Source organism: Sarcophilus harrisii, chromosome 1 (assembly GCF_902635505.1).
Source record: "Sarcophilus harrisii chromosome 1, mSarHar1.11, whole genome shotgun sequence".
Lineage (NCBI taxonomy): Eukaryota > Metazoa > Chordata > Mammalia > Dasyuromorphia > Dasyuridae > Sarcophilus > Sarcophilus harrisii.
In genome coordinates, this window is record NC_045426.1 from 701,415,650 (window position 1) to 701,433,146 (window position 17,497).

Genomic DNA, 17,497 nt, shown 5'->3' on the forward strand with positions numbered 1-17,497 from the left:
GTTTGGATGTGTAGCCTCTGACTAACCGTGGATGCATGAATCTTAGAGGCACAGAGTCCTGGGAAGTTTTAGGATCTTCATATGGTTCTTGGGTTTGAGGGGAAGGCTGAAACAGCAGGAGCTGTCATTTCAGTTCCCTGAATTTCAGTGTCCTTTCTTGCAATATGACGGCATCCAAAGACAACAACCTCAAAAGGCAGCAGGATATTAACAATAATTATTGTTACTTTTATTATTAATTATTAGTTTACTTTATTATTATTAATTATTAATACTTTTGAATTTTTTCTTTTGGGAGGCAATTGGGGTTAAGTGACTTGCCCAGGGTCATATAACTAGTAAATATTAAATGTCTGAAGTTGGATTTAAACTCAGGTCCTCCTGACTCCAGGGCTGGTGCTTTATCCACTGTGCCATTTAGTCCCTACTACTACTTTTGTTTAGTTGTTGTTAAATTACGTCCAACTCTTTCCGACCCCATTAGGTGTTTTCTTGGCAAAGACATTTTGTCACTTCCTCCTCCAGTTAATTTTATAGGTGAGGAAACTGAGGCAAACAGGGTTAAATGACTTATCCAAGATCATACAGATAGTAAGTGTCTGAAGCCAGATTTGAATGAATGAAGATGTGCCTTCCTGATTCTGTCCAGTATTCTATCCACTGTCACCTAGTTGTTCTGGTTACTAGTATTTTCCTAATATTTTATGGTTTGTAAATTTTTTTTCGTGTGGGTAAAATCTCATTTGATCCTCACAACAACCCTGAGAGATAGTTGCTGTTATTATTAGGATATAAAATTGATTTTGAGTCAGTGAACCTCAAATACTTAGTAGTTGTGTTTCTTCAGACAAGTCACTTTTCTTTGTATCATAGTTTTCTCATCTACAAAAAAGAGGAGTCTATGATATTCCTGGCCCTAGATTGATGATTCTTTCCTCTTTTAAAATAGGAAGGCTATTCCTAGGATCTTAGGATTTATAATTAGAAAGGACTTTAGAGGTCAATTAATACAAACCTTTATTTTTAGAGATAAGGAAACTGAAACAGTTACTTTTTGAAATTTATCAAGTAGGGCCACTAGATGGCACTCAGATTGAGCATCAGTCCTGGTGTCAGGAGGACCCATGTTCAAATTCTACCTCATATATTTACTAATTGTGTGACCCTGGGCAAGTCACTTAATCATGACTGCCAGGAAGAAAGGAAAGAAAGAAAGAAAGAAGGAGAAAAAAGGGACAACAAGCAAGAAAGAATAAATTGCCAAGCTAGGATTTGGAACTGAATGTCTTCAAATTGGGGGCTGTTTTTCAATAGACCAATGTCTAACCTTGAGCTTCAGCTCAGGCTTTATGTCCAGGGTAACATGCATTCTGGGAGCATTTGAGCTCTAGCATTCTGGTAGCGAACTCTTACCCCGTGGCCCCCAGCCACCTCACAGAAAGTAGTAGGGATTTTTTGAGGAAGAACTCTGTCTCTGACTGCCAGGCCCTTTGATGATCCCAGAGGACAGAACTTGAAGTAGTGGATAAAAATTGTGAAGTTAGATTTTAGCTCCAGTAAGATAACAGATATTGGGAAAATGAACCAGGCAGCTTTGAAAGTTGCTGGATTCCTCCTGAGGGTCTTCAGGCAAAGATGGAATAAGCCTTTGTCTGGGATATTGTAGAAAGCTTTCTTGTAGAGGCACACATTGTACCAGATTGTTTCTGAGGTTCCCTGCTCCTCAGATCCTTTTAATCTGTGAGCTCGTAGACTGATGGTGAAGGATGCTCCGCTCCCTTGATGGAGAAGTGGTGAAGTGAAGAATGGGGTGCCCATTTGCAGACATGGCCAATCTGTTGATTTATTTGGCTTAAATGTTCTGGTTTGTTATATAGGAGAATTCTACTGGAGGGAGAATTATTAGAAATGTGATAATTCTTTCTAAGAAAGAATATCAAGAATGTCTCCTTACCCCTTTTTTTCAAAGAAGGGAGAATGGGTACATATTTCATTAGGTGCATAAGTTATTCTTCTGTGTCATGAATGCACTTCTTCCTCATTTTCATCTTTTAAAATCTTTATTTTTCTTCAAAACTCAACTCAGGAGCCACCTTTTACATAAAGTTCTTCCTCATCTCCATTGTTGTTAATTTCTTGCTTCCAATGATTTAATTTTCAATTGATATATGTTTCAAATCTGCTTATGTGTGTCCATATCTCCTCTGGTCTAATGCTTTTTGTTTTTTATTCGGGCAGGGACTATCTGGTTGTTTTTTTGTTTGTTTTTTAATTTGTCTTTGCATTCCAAATGCCTAACAGTACCTGGTATTCAGTAAACACTTAATAAATGCTTTTTTCACCCAGTAATCCCTTAACTGAATGAATGGCTACAGAGAAATCAGAAGCACAGGTGATTAATGCCAGTGTTTTACTGGGACTGGAGCAACTACGTCTTTATAATCTTTTTGTTGCTTCCTGCAGAGAAGCCGTGGGGGCCACAGGTCTGCATTCAGCTTCTGAGCCAGGTTTGCCATTTTCCTTTCTCATCTGTAAGTAAGAAGAGCCACTGCAAAGGTCAGAATAGGAAAACTTAGATAGTGAAGGATCTGATGAGGGTTTCCATGGTGACATAGCATTAGCCATTTTGAGCTGTCTCTGTCTCCATGCTGTGAACACCTGTGCAATGCTATCGTTTATTGTCAGGCGAAGACTTCCAACTGTAGATTGATGAGTTTGCTAAGCTTTACCCAGCGAAAGATTTCGGCCAATAGATAAATGGAGACTGTTAAATTCAATGTATTTGTTTCCCATTACTTTTAAAAATCATTTATCAAGCCCCTACTATGTACCAGGCACTATGCCAAATATTAAGTAAATAATCCATAAATGAAACAGTCTCTACCTTTAAAGAGCTTTAATTCTATCTAGGAGATGTCTGTGTATATGTACATGTCTGTCTATCTGTCAGATATATGTATATCTGTGTATAGTATATATGTATTTTTCATTTATTAGTATAACTATAGGGTAACTAGGCAATATAGTGATAGAGTGCCACTCCTGGAGTCAGAAAGCCCTGGATTCAAGACCAACCTCAGAAATTCACTAGCTATATGATCCTGGGTAAGTCCCCAGCCTTGCCTCAGTTTCCTCTTCTGTAAAATGAGCTGGAGAAGGAAATGACAAATCACTCCAGTACCTTTGCCAAGAAAACCTCAAAAAGTCTTGAATAATTAGGCATGGCTGAAACAACTGAACAAAAATATACAAAATATGTACTTAGGCAGTCAGGTGGTATGGTGGACAGGGTACTAAGTCTGCAGTCAGGAAGACCTGACTTCAAATCCAATCTCAGGTATTTTGTAGCCTTGTGACTCTGAGCAAGTCATGTAACCACTGCCTTCCTCAGTTTTTTAAATTGTAAAATGGGGATTGTGGAAGATCAAATGAGATACTATTTGCTTTTTTTTTTTTAATTAAAGTCTCTTATTTTCAAAATATATATGTGGATAATTTTCAACATTTACCCTTACAAAACCTGTGTTCTAATTTTTTTCCTTCTCTTCCCAGCACCCCTTCCTCTAGATGGCAAGTGATCTGATATATGTTAAACATGCAATTCTTCTATACATATTTCCACAATTAACATGCTATACAAGAAAAATCAGATCAAAAAGGAAAAAAACGAGAAAGAAAACAAAATGCATGCAAACGACAACAAAAAGAGTGAAAATATTATGTTGTGGTATACATTCCGTTCCCACTATTCTCTCTCTGGGTGCAGATGGCTCTCTTCATCACAAGGCCATTCGAATTTGCCTGAATCATCTCATTGTTGAAGAGGACCACATCCAACAGAATTGATCATTGTATAGTCTTCTTGTTGCGGTATACAGTGATCTCCTGGTTCTGCTCATTTCTCTTAGTATCAGTTCCTGTAAGTCTCTCCAGGCCTCTCTGAAATCATCCTGCTGCTCATTTCTTATAGAATAATAATATTCTATAACATTCATATACCATAAATTATTCAGCCATTCTCCAACTGATGGGCATCCATCCGGTTTCTAGTTTCTTGCCGCTACTAAAAGGGCTGCCACAAGCATTTTTGCATATTGGTCCCTTTCCCTCCTTTATTATCTCTTTAGGAAACAAGCCCAGTAGAGACACTGATGGATCAAAATATATGCACGATTTGATAGCTTTTTGGGTATAGTTCCAAATTACTCTCCAGAGTGGCTGAATCAGTTCACAACTCCACCAACAATGTATTAATGTCCCAGTTTTCCTCCCTATGTACATTATCTTTTCTTGTTATCTTAATCATTCTGACAGATGTGTAATGGTAACTCACAGTTGTCTTCATTTGCATTTCAATAGTGAATTGGAGCACCTTTTCATATGACTAGAAATGGTTTGAATTTCTTCATCTGAAAATTATCTGTTCATATCCTTTGACCATTTAGCAATTGGAGAATGACTTGAATTCTTATACATTTGAGTCAATTCTCTATATGTTTTAGAAATGAGATTTTTATCAGAACTCTTGAATGTAAAAATATTTTCTAGTTTATTGCTTCCCTTCTAATCTTGTCTGCCTTGGTTTTGTTTGTACAAAAACTTTTAAATTTAATATAGTCAAAATTATCCATTTTGCATTCTATAATGTACTCGAGTTCTTCTTTGGCTACAAATTCCTTCTTTCTCCACAGATCTGAGAGGTAAGCTATCCTTTGTTCTTCTAATTTGCTTATAATATCACAAATGAGATACTATTTGTAAAATGCTTGGCACATAATGGGCAAAATATAGGCAAAATAAATAAAGATAATTAGAAGGAGTCTTAATAGCTGGAGAAATCTTGAAATGCCTTTGGTGAGAGAGTTTAAACTGAGTGCTAAAGGAAAAAAAGAAAGTCTATTCTAGAAAAATAGGAATTCTAGATTTTCTAAATTCTAGGATTCTAGAGTAGCATTAAGGAGGGAGTATATCCCAGGAATAGGATACAACCAGTTAAAGTCAGAGAGATGGGAGATGAAATCTTATGTTGTCTTCCCATCAGATTGTAAACTCTTTGGGGATTTCTTTTTATATTCCCAGTGCTTAAGACACTGCTTAGCACACAGTAGGCACTTAACAAATGTTCGTTTCTTGATTGATACTGTTTCCCCTCTGTTAAATATTTCCTTTTTGTCCTATATAGGACTTTCTTTGTATATCTTCATTTCCATGTTGTTTTCCCCATTAGAGTGTAAGTTCCTTGAGGGAAGATACTATCTTTTATATCTTTTTGTATTTCAAAATGCTTAGAACACTACCTGGTACATAGCAGGTGCTTAATAAACTCACTGAATCAAAAAGTTAAAGGGCAGTCTGATTGGATTGAAGGTGAGAAATGGGAAGAAGGTAAATAATGCTGAAGAGGGAGATTTGAATCAGGTGAGGAAGGTCTTTAAATATAAAACAGAAATTTTGGTTGCTCCCCAAGGCAATAGGGAGCTATTGAAGCTTTATGAGTAGGGGGTGACATGATCAAACCTGTACTTAAGTGATATCCCATTGGCAGCAGTCAGAGCTTGCCTAGAGAATTTTCCCTATAACCTGACAAAAGACTCAGATCCTTTTACTTCAAGTAGACCTGATGCCAGTTAGCAAAATCACTTGAAGAGATCTGGGTAGTTTGAGCGTGGTGTCCTAAAATCATGTCAGAAGAGTAGCCTCCTGGAGAGACTTCTATGAATTAATGCTGAGTGAAGTGAGTAGAATCAGGAGAACATTGTACACAGCAACAGAAAGATTATACGATCATCAATTCTGATGGATGTGTTTCTTTTCCACAATGAGGTAATTCAGGCCAGCTCCAATGGTCTTGTGACAAAGAGAGCCATCTGCACCCAGAGAGAGACCTGTGGGGACTGAGTGTGGAGCACAACATAGCATTTTCACTTTTTTGCTGTCGTTTGCTTGATTTTTGTTTTGATCTGATTTTTCTCGTGTATCATGATAAATGTGGAATTATGCACAGAAGAATTGCACGTGTTTAATATATCTTAGATTACTTGCCATCTAAGGGAGGGGATGGGGGAAAGGAAGGGGAAAACATTTTGGAACACAAGGTTTTGCAAGGATGATTGTTGAAAATTATTTATGCATATACTTTAAAAAAAAAAAACAAACTTAACTCCCCCTCCCCCCTAACAAACCAGAAGTGTGGCCTTCCACTGCCTGTCTGGAGCTAGCCATGGTCCTGCAAACCTTCTCCATCCAGGACTGTGAAATAAGAGATCAAAAACACTAAAAGATGGGAAAATGCATTTTTGAAGGGAAAAGACAGGCATTCTAATTCACTGTTGGTAACGTTATGATTGGAGCTACCTGTTCTGGAATACAGTGTGAAAATAAGCAAGAAAGGTAAATCACATTGTTCATGCTCACTGACCTGAAGTAATTGACACCAAGGAAAGACTCAGAGATATAATTACATCTGTTGGATCATAGATTTAGATATAGAAGGAACAAGAGTCTAACCCCCTGATTTTATAAGCAATTAACAAGCATTTATTAAGCACTTACTATATGCCTTTTTAAGAGGAGGGAACTGAGATCTACATAGAGGAAGTATAAGGCAAAAGGGAAGGGAATGGTTTGAGTGAAGAACAACTTGAGAATAAGGGCCATCCAAGGGTTATTGGTACTCATAGAGTGATGGAGAGAATAAATGTCCACGGAGAATAATTTTGTGGCCTGAATTGCCCAGAGTTTCCATAGGCAGCACTTGGGTGATGGCAGGGACATGAAGTGGGATGTAGATTCTGGCTCAGTACTGCTCATTGTGCATGGGTTTGTTTGGTTTTTTTTTTTTTTTTTTGATCCTTTGTAGAGTTTACTTTTTTATGTATTTGTTTGCATGTTTTTTTTCCACCATTAGATTGTAAACTCCTTGAGAACATGGTCTGTCTTTTGCCTCTTTTTGTAATCCCAGTCCTTAAGACACTGCCTGGTACATACCAGGTGCTTAATAAATGTTCATTGATTTGAAAAATTAAAGGACATTAGCTTCTTTTAGTTAACTATTGATAAACCAATTGTTTCAAGGAAAAAGAATGAATAAGGCATTTATTAAGCACTTACCATTTGCCTGTGCTAAATACTGAGGATATAAATAGGAAGGAAGGAAACAATTAGTAAGCACCTAATATGTGTCAGGCATTATAATAAATGCTTTACAAATATCTCATTTGATTCTCACAACCACCTTGGAAGTTATATGCTATTATAACAATATATTATATTGTATATTATATACTATATGATATTATACATTATATATAATACAACAATATATTATATTGACAGAGATCAAAGGTCCCACAGATGTTTAGATCTGAGGTCTTCTCTCTTATACTCTTCCCATTATGCTCCCTAGCTGCCTCAAATATAAAATGAGAGACAATCCCTGTCCTCCAAGCGCTTACATTCCAATAGGAAGGCAACAGGATGATGGGAGCAATGAGGAAGGTTTGGGTTTGGAAAATTATAGGAACAATTCGTGGAGGAATAGATTGACACATGCTTTCCTGTAACAAGATCGATTTGATTATGATTTTAGAAGGGGAAGTTGAGGGAATGGGGACAGAGGCTTGGTCTGAAAATGATTAGAGAGAAAAATAAAAGAGACTAGAAGAAGCCTATATATATATCTATATAGATATATAGTGATCTCATGGGACCCTCACCAATCACAACATCAGAGGCTTTAGGATGAGAATTTGAGAGTTGAAAGGCTTAAATTCTCCTAAATCTAGTCCCCAAGACAGCTGGCAATAGAGTAAGTAATGTTATTTATGTGAGAGTTAATTTGGATGTTTCTTGGGAATTGTCTTTCGTATCAAAACAAAATGTATCAATACTTTTTAAAAGAGCTTTTAAATGGCCCCAGAGGTTCATTTCATTTTCAGACTGGGAGGGAGAGAGAGAAAGAAAAACAGGGAGTCCTGATCCTGCTAATGGCTAATGATTGCCTGAATGTGGAAAGGAAAGGACACAGCACGGCCCCAGGAACTGGCTAATATTTGGAACTCATTGTCATAGCAATTTTCAATTACTCCATTATTCCCTGACGTAACCTGGTCCTTCCCACCCATCCTCATTCTCCCTGCTGACCAGCATAGCTGGACTTGATCCAAAGGGAAGAATTGTGCTTAAAATGGAGAGATCCAAGCCTGACTTTCAGGTCCAGTGCCTAAGAGCTGTGGGACCCTGGGCAAGTCATTGAAAACAGCCTCAGGTTCCCCAGCCATACAACAAGGATAATCATCCCTGTAGTCCCTGCCTTGGAAAGGTGTTGAGAGGGAAGTGCTTTGAAAACCTTAATGAGCTGCAAAAATCGAGCAGCTGTGGTGTTGCTATCAATTTACTCGGCATGGCTAGATTTCTCCCAATGAATGTTGAGTTTGGGGGCAGAGGTTATTTTTGAGTTGCTTTTCAGTTGTGACCGACTCTTCATGACCCCCTTCAGGATTTTTTTGGCAGAGATATTGGGATGTCTTGCCATTTCCTTCTCTAGCTCATTTTACAGATGAGGAAACTGAAGCAAAAAGGATGAAGTGACTTGCCCAAGGTCACATGGCTAGTAAATGTCTGAGACTAGATTTGATCCCAGGAAGAGGCGTCTTCCTGACATGAGGTTTATTATTATCCATTGCAGTACCACCTCACAACCAGGGTTCAAATACAGAGTACCTGAGTTCAAATCCTGAGTCTGCATCTTGTTATGTGACCTTAGACAAGACCCTTAACCTCTCTAGGTCTCAGGTTCCTCCTCTGTAAAGTAAGGAGACTGAACTACATGGATATTTAAGGCCCCTTTTGCCTCCAATCCCTATGCACATCTGTGTCTGTAAAAATAATTGCTGACATTTGTATACAGCTTTACAATTTGCAAAGTGGTTTGTATGTAATATCTGATTTAATCCTGGAAACAGCCTTGTGAGGTAGATAGACTTCTGTTTGGCTCTAGTAGAATAATTATTAACATTTCTATAGGGATTTAAGATTTGCAAAATGACTTATGCATCATCCTTATATCCTTGTGAGCTCCTATTGGTGCCATGAACTGTTTCTTCTCCTTCAAAATACCCAGTTTTCCAGAGAAGACCCTGGAACCAGTAGACCAATTTGGTTTGGGTTCTTGAACCAGGATTAAAGAGGATGATACACAAGAGTTGTCTTCAAGCATCCAAAGGTTTGATTTATGGCAGAAAGATAAGATGTATCCTGGGACCACAAATTTAGGGTTGGCCTGTGAGATTCTAGGAACCTGCATCAATTGTTGGATGGGTCTCCAGAGACCTGTAGCACAAGACCTTCATTTTAGAAATAAAGCCAGACACTTGCCCAATACTTCTTTAAGGTCATACAGATATCAGATTTGAGATTTAGAGTCAGATCTACTTGACTCCAAATCTGTCCTTCTTTTCAGGACACCATACTTTTCTGCTTGGTTCAACAGGTCAATTTAGGCTGGATCTTGGTGGGGAGAACTTTTTAAGCTGCCCCAGAGTGGAATGAGTCACTTTAGGAAGTGGCGAGTTCTCCATCACTGGAGATTTTTAAGCAAAGACTCCAGGACCTAGTAGATGGGGTGTTCATTCAGACTGGGATTGGACTGAGTGCTGCTGAGGTCTGTTTCCACTCAAGCTCTGTGATTCTGCTGTGCAAAGGACTTGGAGCAATCTAAGGAGCTAGAACTTAATACCAGAGACGAGCTGGGCAGAGGAGGGAAGCCTGGCCTGTTTTTTCAGGCAACCCCTCTCTCTACTAGAACCATAGACAGACAGGAAGGAAACACTTAGACCGTCTTCACAGCCTCTGGAGCAGTGATAAGGCAGAGAAATCCCAAGCTTTGCCAAGAGTAACAGAATTTCTTTTTCCAAATTATGTTGACTTTTAGCAGGCAAACACTCTCTGGGAGGCTGGCAGTGAGGATAAAAGTTACATTTATAAGGCTCTCTTGTCATAAAAAGGGAAAAAGGACCCACATGTATAGAAATATTTATAGCAGCTCTTTTTGTGGTGGCGAAGAATGGAAATTGAAGGGATGCCCATCAATTGGGGGATGGTTGACAAGTTGTTATTATGAATGTAATGCAATACTATTGTTCTATAAGAAATGATGAGCAGACAGATTTCGGAAAAATATGAAAAGACTTACAGGAACTGATGAAGAGTGAAGAGTGCAGAACCAGGAGAACATTGTGTACAATGACAGCAACACTGTAGCAGTGATCAACCACAAAAGGCTTAGTTAGCTTGTACAGTGATCCAAGACAATTCCAAAAGACTCATGTGGAAAACAACATCCACATCCAGAGAAGGAATTGTGGAGCCTGAATGCAGACAAAAGCCTTCTATTTTCACTTTTCTTTATTTTTTTCTTTCTTGTGAGTTTTCTCTTTTGTTCTGATTCTTCTGTCACAACGTGATTAATGTGTAAATATATTTAACATGATCATACATGTAGAGCTTCTATTGTTTTGCTTGTTATCTTGGTGAGGAGAGAGGGAAGGAAGGGAGGGAGAAAAACTTGGAACTCAAAATCTTACAAAAATGAATATTAAAAACTATTCATTTTAATATATCAAGCTTTTTATTTTCAAAACACACACATATATAGTTTCAAGCATTCATCCTTGCAAAACCTTGTGTTCCAAAATTTTTTTCTTCCCCCCTCACCCCTTTTCCTAGACAACAAGTAATCCAATATATGATAAATGTGCAATTCTTCTATATGTATTTCCACATTAATCGTGCTTCACAAGAAAAATTTGATCAAAATGGGGAAAAATGAGAAAGAAAGCAAAATGCAAACAGCAATAACAAAAAAGCAAAAATACTATGTTGTGATCCACACTTAGTTCCCATAGTCCTCTGTCTGGGTGTAGATGGCTCTCTGTCATAAGACCATTGGAGCTGGCCTGAATCATCTCATTGTTGAAAAGAGCCATATCTATCAGAACTGATCATCATATAACCTTTTAGTTGGTGTGAATACTGTTCTCTTGGTTCTACTCACATCACTAGCATCAGTTCATGTTAAATCTCTCCAGGTCTCTCTGAAATCATTCTGCTGATTGTTTTTTTGTTTTTGTTTTTGTTTTTGTTTTTTTTTTACAGAACAATAATATCCCATAACATTCATATACCACAACTTCTTCAGCCATTCCCCAGCTGATGGGCATCCAATTAGTATCCAATTCCTTGTCACTACAAAAAGGGCCGCTACAAACATTTTTGCACGTGTGGGTCCTTAGTTGAGAACTATTCTTACTTATAATTGGAAAAAATAAAATACTATTAAGTGAAAAAAAAATAAAGGCTCTCTTGGCTGAAGTGGACAGGGAAGGTGGAGGGGACTTTAGAAGGGATCCCAAAGGGAGCTTGTCAGCAGGTGCTGGGGATAGAAAAAGTACTGTTTGTGAGGAGGTCCCTGAGGATGTTTACATTTACATAGCTGTCTCTTCACCTGTGGAAGTCTGGGTAAGTGTACCCTTAGTAGAGGAGCAAAAGAATACAGAGGAAGCACTACTGGGTGTCTTTCAGGTTCTGTATGGTCTTGTTTTAGTCACTTTACTGTTCCTGTGAATAAAATGAGGGGATTATAATCCTATCATGCTATGTTATATGATAGCCCTGACATTCCCTGTTCTAAGGCCCTCCCAGCCCTGACATCCCCTGTTCTAAGACCATCCCAGCCTTGACATTCCCTGTTCTAAGGCCCCTCCCAGCCTTTCATCCCCTGTTCTAAGATCATCCCAGTTCTGACCCTGACTATTCTCAGATCCTTCTCAGTCCTGACTTTATGATACTATGTCATCCTTTCTTCATTCTGTGTCTCAGGTTTCTTCCCTATAAAATTATGTGGTAGGATTAGATCATGTACACGTCTACTAGTGGGTACTGCAATGGCAGTGAAACAGATTAGTTTCTTTCAAGGGCAACTGGGTAATCTTAGAGGTCATCAGTAAACTCCTTTTCCCTTTACAAATAAGGAAATTCAGAATCACTGAACTTTGGTAACTGTCCGAGGTCCCAAAGGAAGTAGCAGGGGACATATTTGAACTCAGGTCCTGTGACTCAAAACCTCTACCAAAGACATTATAAAAAAATGAATGAGAGATTAACAAACTTGTCGATAGTCACAGAATAGACTTCTGTTTTCTGGTCCAGTGTTTCCTCCTTTTAAGCTAAACTGTTCATATTTCCCAGGTGACTTTCTGGGCTCTCCATTCTTTTTCTTTCCTAATTTTTCAGGTTTTTTTTTCCAACTATAAGGTTGGGAAACAGGTTTCCATCTCTATAATGCTTAAAGTTCACAAAGTGTCTCATAAGGACCTTCCCATATCATCATCTCCCTCAGCATTTATTAATCACCTACTATTTAATGGAACTTTCCCTCAAGAATTCAGATTGAAGTTGACCCTTTGGGGGCCCCCAAATTCCCAAACTGTTTCTCCTCTTTCCAGCTTGCTTTTAGATGCTATCTTCCTTCAATTGAACATTAGGTCTTTGAGGGCAGGAACTGTGTTTCTACTTGTATTTGTATTCCCAGTGCTTAACACAGGGCCTGGTATACAGTAAGCACTTAATAAGTGCTTATTATTCAAAAATGGGAAAATCTCTTTTGTTCCCAGTCCTTTTCATTCTCTAAAGCAGGAGTTTTTAACCTGGGGTCCCAAGAAGTTTGTGGACAAATTTCAGGAGTCTATAAAATTAGATAGGGAACCCCCCCCTAATTTTCATTGCAATATATTTGTTTTCCTTCCCAATCCTATGTAGTTTAGTTTATACACTTAGAAATATAATTCTGAGTAGAGGTCCCCATACTTCCTCTGACTGTCAAAGGAATATGAGACATGCGTTTAAGACCCCTCCATCTAGGAATCCAGTCTGATCTCGGGAGCCAAATCAACAGTGTGAACTTTGAAGAGATATGAAGAAATGAGAGTTCTGGGGATGAAGGTAGAGCACCTGAGGACCAAATCTCCTCGTCTCCTGTGTCATCTCTCTCCAGGCCTTAGTATCTTATTTGTAAAATGATGGGTTTTGACCAGATCATAGATTTAGAACTAGAAGGGACCCAAGAAGTCATTGAATCCGATCCATTCAATTTACAAAAAGGAAACAAAATAATAATGATGAAAATGATAATAATAATAACTAGTATGTAGAGATTGAAGATTTGCACAGCCCTTTAGAAATATTAGCCCATTTGGACATCATAAAAATTCTGGGTAGTAAGTGCTATTATTGCTCCCATTTTACAGATGAGGAAATTGAGGAATTGAGGTGAAGTGACTTGCTCAGGATCACATAGCTAGAAAGTGTTTGAGGTTGCATTCGAACTCAGAGCTTCCTAACTCCAGCCTCAGAGATCCATCCACTGTGTGCCCTGTGGGGTTGTGAAAGGTTACACAACTTGTCCAGTGTCACACAGCTGATAAAGATCCAAACAGGAAGTCCCGAGTTCAAATTCTACACTAGTTACTATGTGATCCGAGGCATGTCACTTCGATTTCGCGGGCGGCAGTTTCTCCCCTTAAATGAAAGAGTTGGATGGGATAGGCTCTAAATCCTATGCTCTTAGGACTAAGGATCTAAGTGCTAGGATCCTAGGACTCCCCTGGGACTCAGTTTCCGCATCTGTAAAATGGGTTGGTCTCCATGGTTTCTAAGGCCCCGCCCCCCTCTCCCTCCGATCCAACAATCCTCACTTTAGGCGGTCTCCGGAGGACTATCGTAGGCCAGAACCCTGCGTCAGCTGTCTAGCCCGCCCCCTTTTCCAGGGCGGGGAGCCCCTTTAAGAAAGGGGCGGGTCCCGGGGCCCCGGCCGCTGCCCCGGGCCTGACGTCGCGCGGACGCCGGCCAGCGGTCATTTTGCGCCCTCCCTCGGCGCTCCAGGCTCCGCCCGCGCCGCCGCCGCCGCCGCCGCCGCCGGAGCCTCCGCTGCTGCAGAGAAGACGGTGGGAGCCCGAGCCACGCCGGGAGGAGAGCTCGAGACAGAGCCAGGGACAGAGCCAGCCAGAGCCACACACGGAGCAGCCATGGCGGCAGCGCCAGCAGGTAGGGAGGGCAGGCGGGCGGGCAGGAGAGAAGGAGGCGCTGGGGGGCTGGCGGTGGCCCGGGCCCCCCGCGCCCCCCGGCTCCCCAAACCCCCTCTTAACCGAGCCCCCTCCCTGCTTTCTCCCACAGAGGCTGAGACCCGTCAGAAGCTGTTGCGCACCGTCAAGAAGGAGGTAACTACCGGGGGACTGTGGCCAGGGGCGGGGGAGGCTGCTGCCAGATGTGCGGGACGGGAAGGGGCCACAGCTGGAGGGCGATTTCTCCGGGGCAGGGGGGGTGGGGGGGGAGGCGAGGCCCCGAGAGTGCCGCTGCAGGTGCTCGGGCACGTCCGCGTGCCGGCTTGTTTCTGTGGAGGGGGGGGGGGGGCGGTGTGTGTCACTGTGGAGCTCCAGGTAACAGCACCCTGGGGTGCTGAGGAGGCGCGTCTGCTTCTCTGTCTCCAGGGGCTCGGGCCCGAGCTGGGGCCACATGCACGAGCCCCCGCTGGGGACGCAGGGCGCTCCCTCCTGTGTGTGGGAAGGGGCGTTTGCTCTGGGGCTTCCGTGAGTCTCTCGCTGATTACTTTAGGGTGCTGGGCGCCGGCCTGTTGCAGCTGGAGATTTCAGAGGGGGCCAGGTCCAGATCCGAGGCTTTCCCCAGCCCTGCCCAAACCCAGGGTTCCAGCCCCCAGGCCCTCCCGCTCCAGCTGTGGGCACAGTCCGGTGCAGAGGACGGTTTCCCAGCTTTCCCCCTTCCCCCATTGGAGGAGACCCTAGAACAGCTCAGTAGCATTTCTCTAATTCCCCCCAGGGCCATGGGTAAGGAGCCTGTGACCTTTGACTGTCACCTGAGGGAGAGAGCAGTTCCCCATCCCCTGGGCTGAGGAGGCTGGATCCCTCCCTCCCTGCCTCCCCCCCCCCCATTGTGGGGTTTGGTCCACAGCATCTCCCTCCACCATTAGATGAAACCCAACTCTGATTTTTTTGGGGGGGGGGCTTTCTTTGCCTGGTGAATGCTAATCAGGAGCTTCTCTCAGTCTGAGGCCCCCTCCTGCTTAGGTTGCCTCAAGATTGGCTCTCTGGATGTTAGGTGTGGTCCTAGGGAGAAATGGAGGGGGGGGGCGGAGAGGAGTGAGAATGGGGTGATGAGAAAGCTAGAGACGCTGGTCCCTCCCCTCAGGCCCATGGCATGGCTGTGGGGGCTAGAGCCTCCAGACTGATGGAGATTGAGATCTGGAGAGCAGAACCTGTTGCTGGATTTTTTTTTTTTTTTTTCCTTCTCATCACTCTTCCCTTTCTCTGCTGGAGGTGGGGGAAGCTGGAGCAGGTCTTGGGTGTCTGAAACGGGAGGGGGGGGGGCTTATTATATTGTAATCAGGATCTCCTGGTTACTCTTTTGGAAGAAGTGTAGTGCCCCAGAAATAATACTGGATCTGGATGGAGAAAACCTGCTTCCAAACCTTGCCACCCTTATAATGCCGGACCACTCACTCCTCCCGGTCTTACCTTCCTCATTTGACAGTTTGAAGGGGATGGACTGGAGCTCCTTGAGGTCCCTTATAGCCCTAGACTGGATGGGCCCAGGGAAAAAAGAGAATGATTGAAGTCAAGGGCTCTGGTTCTTGAATCCTACCTATGTAGGATCTGCAAGTCAACCAGCATTTACTAAGTACCCATTCCGGGCCAGGCGCTGGCCTAGGTGCTAGCCATCCACAGGGAGAAGGGGAACATTTCCTGCCCTCAGGGACCTGATACTAGCAATAGGAACCAATAGCTTGGTACAGTCCAGGTGATCCTAGATAAGACATTTAACCCTTTAGAACTCTTCAGCTCCCTTAGGCTGTATTGCAGAGAGGATCTCTCCATTGGTAGGCAATCATCCTTATTGGATAGGAAGCATGTGCGTGCACATGCATGTATATAGACACATGTATGTACATACATGTGTCTGTGCATGTTAGATGTATGTAGACAAGTGTTTTGTATCCATCACAGATCCAACTACTATTCCCACTTCCTTCTATGTACCAGGCAACATGCCAAGCACTGGGCATGTAAAGACAAAAACTAAAATCTGTCTTAGGAGTTTATATGTTACTGTCATCATCATCATCATAAATGATACAATAAATCAGCAAGCATTTCTCAAGCACCTCATCTAGCATTTTTACCTCATCTAGAAAACAGCTAGAAAACAAGAATTGGATTAGATGAATGAATGAATGGAAAGTGCTTACCATGTTCTGGACACTGGACTAAGCACTGGAAATGAAAATATAAGCAGGCTAGATGGTCCCTGTCCTCCAAGAGCTTGCAATCCAATGGGGGAACGTTTAAAGGGGAGCTCTAGGAGGGGATGTGCAGGGAGACTACCTGGAAATGAGTCTTGATTCCAGGTGAAACAATGAGAAGATTCAGCCCCCAGAGCCCAGGATACCAGGAGTAAAGTCTGGGATAAAATGGGCGGGGGAAGAGAAGGATAGTCTGTAAGGTCCTTCCAACTCTCTGGATGTGATCCTTGGCAAGGGAGATACGGTAAAAGAAATGAAATCGTCTCTGCTTATGAGGGCTTACTTTCTTACATGAGAGAGATAATATAATATAAATGTATAATATATATAGTTATACATAATACATATATATTATATAATTATATAGAATATAGAAAGATCATATATAATATACATGGTATAATCTATCATATATGATGTGCATTATATAAGGTATATAAAGACTATACATAATATAATCTATATGTAATATATATCATAGTTTATAAAAGAGTATATATAATATGATGTATTATGTCTAATTATGTATAATATGAATGTGCATGTTTAATATGGATGTGTACACATATATAATATGTATATATAATGTGTATGTGCACATAATTATATATAACATAATATATATTATATAGGATATATAAAGATTATCCATAATATATAATCTATTATGTATAATATACATTATGTAGTATATATAAAATTCTATATTATACATGTATTATATCATTTATTCTATATAATATACATTATGTAGGGCATAAAGACAATACAGTATGTGTTTATGTATAACATGTATAATATACATTAAAGATTTCACATAATACATATGTAATCTATTTTGTATAATATGCATCATACAAAGTATATAAAAATTATACATAATACATGTATTATATAATCTATTATGTATGATGTACATTATAGTATACATAAAGATTATACATAATACCTATATCATCTATTACATATAACATACATTACACAGAGGATAAAAAAGACAATATACATATATCATCTATTATATGTAACATACTGCATAGAGTATAAAAATGATATACAGTACATACATGATCTATTCAGTTTAACATAAAAAGATGATATACAATACATACATGATTTATTCAATTT

General features: G+C 40.6%; 1 protein-coding gene across 4 annotated transcripts in view; it reads left to right on the forward strand.

Annotated features, from left to right (window-relative positions):
- Window positions 1-13,877: 13,877 nt before the first annotated feature.
- SGSM1 (small G protein signaling modulator 1) overlaps window positions 13,878-17,497 on the forward strand; it is a 96,260-nt gene continuing 92,640 nt past the window's right edge. For 2 of the 4 annotated variants that reach the window (XM_031948797.1, XM_031948799.1), the window contains exons 1-2: window positions 13,880-14,100; window positions 14,230-14,273. In XM_031948797.1, the coding sequence (XP_031804657.1) occupies window positions 14,082-14,100; window positions 14,230-14,273 (63 nt within the window). In that variant the 5' untranslated portion in view covers window positions 13,880-14,081. Of the gene's footprint in view, window positions 14,101-14,229; window positions 14,274-17,497 lie in introns of all 4 variants that reach the window. The other 2 variants (XM_031948800.1, XM_031948798.1) reach the window with 2 other exon arrangements.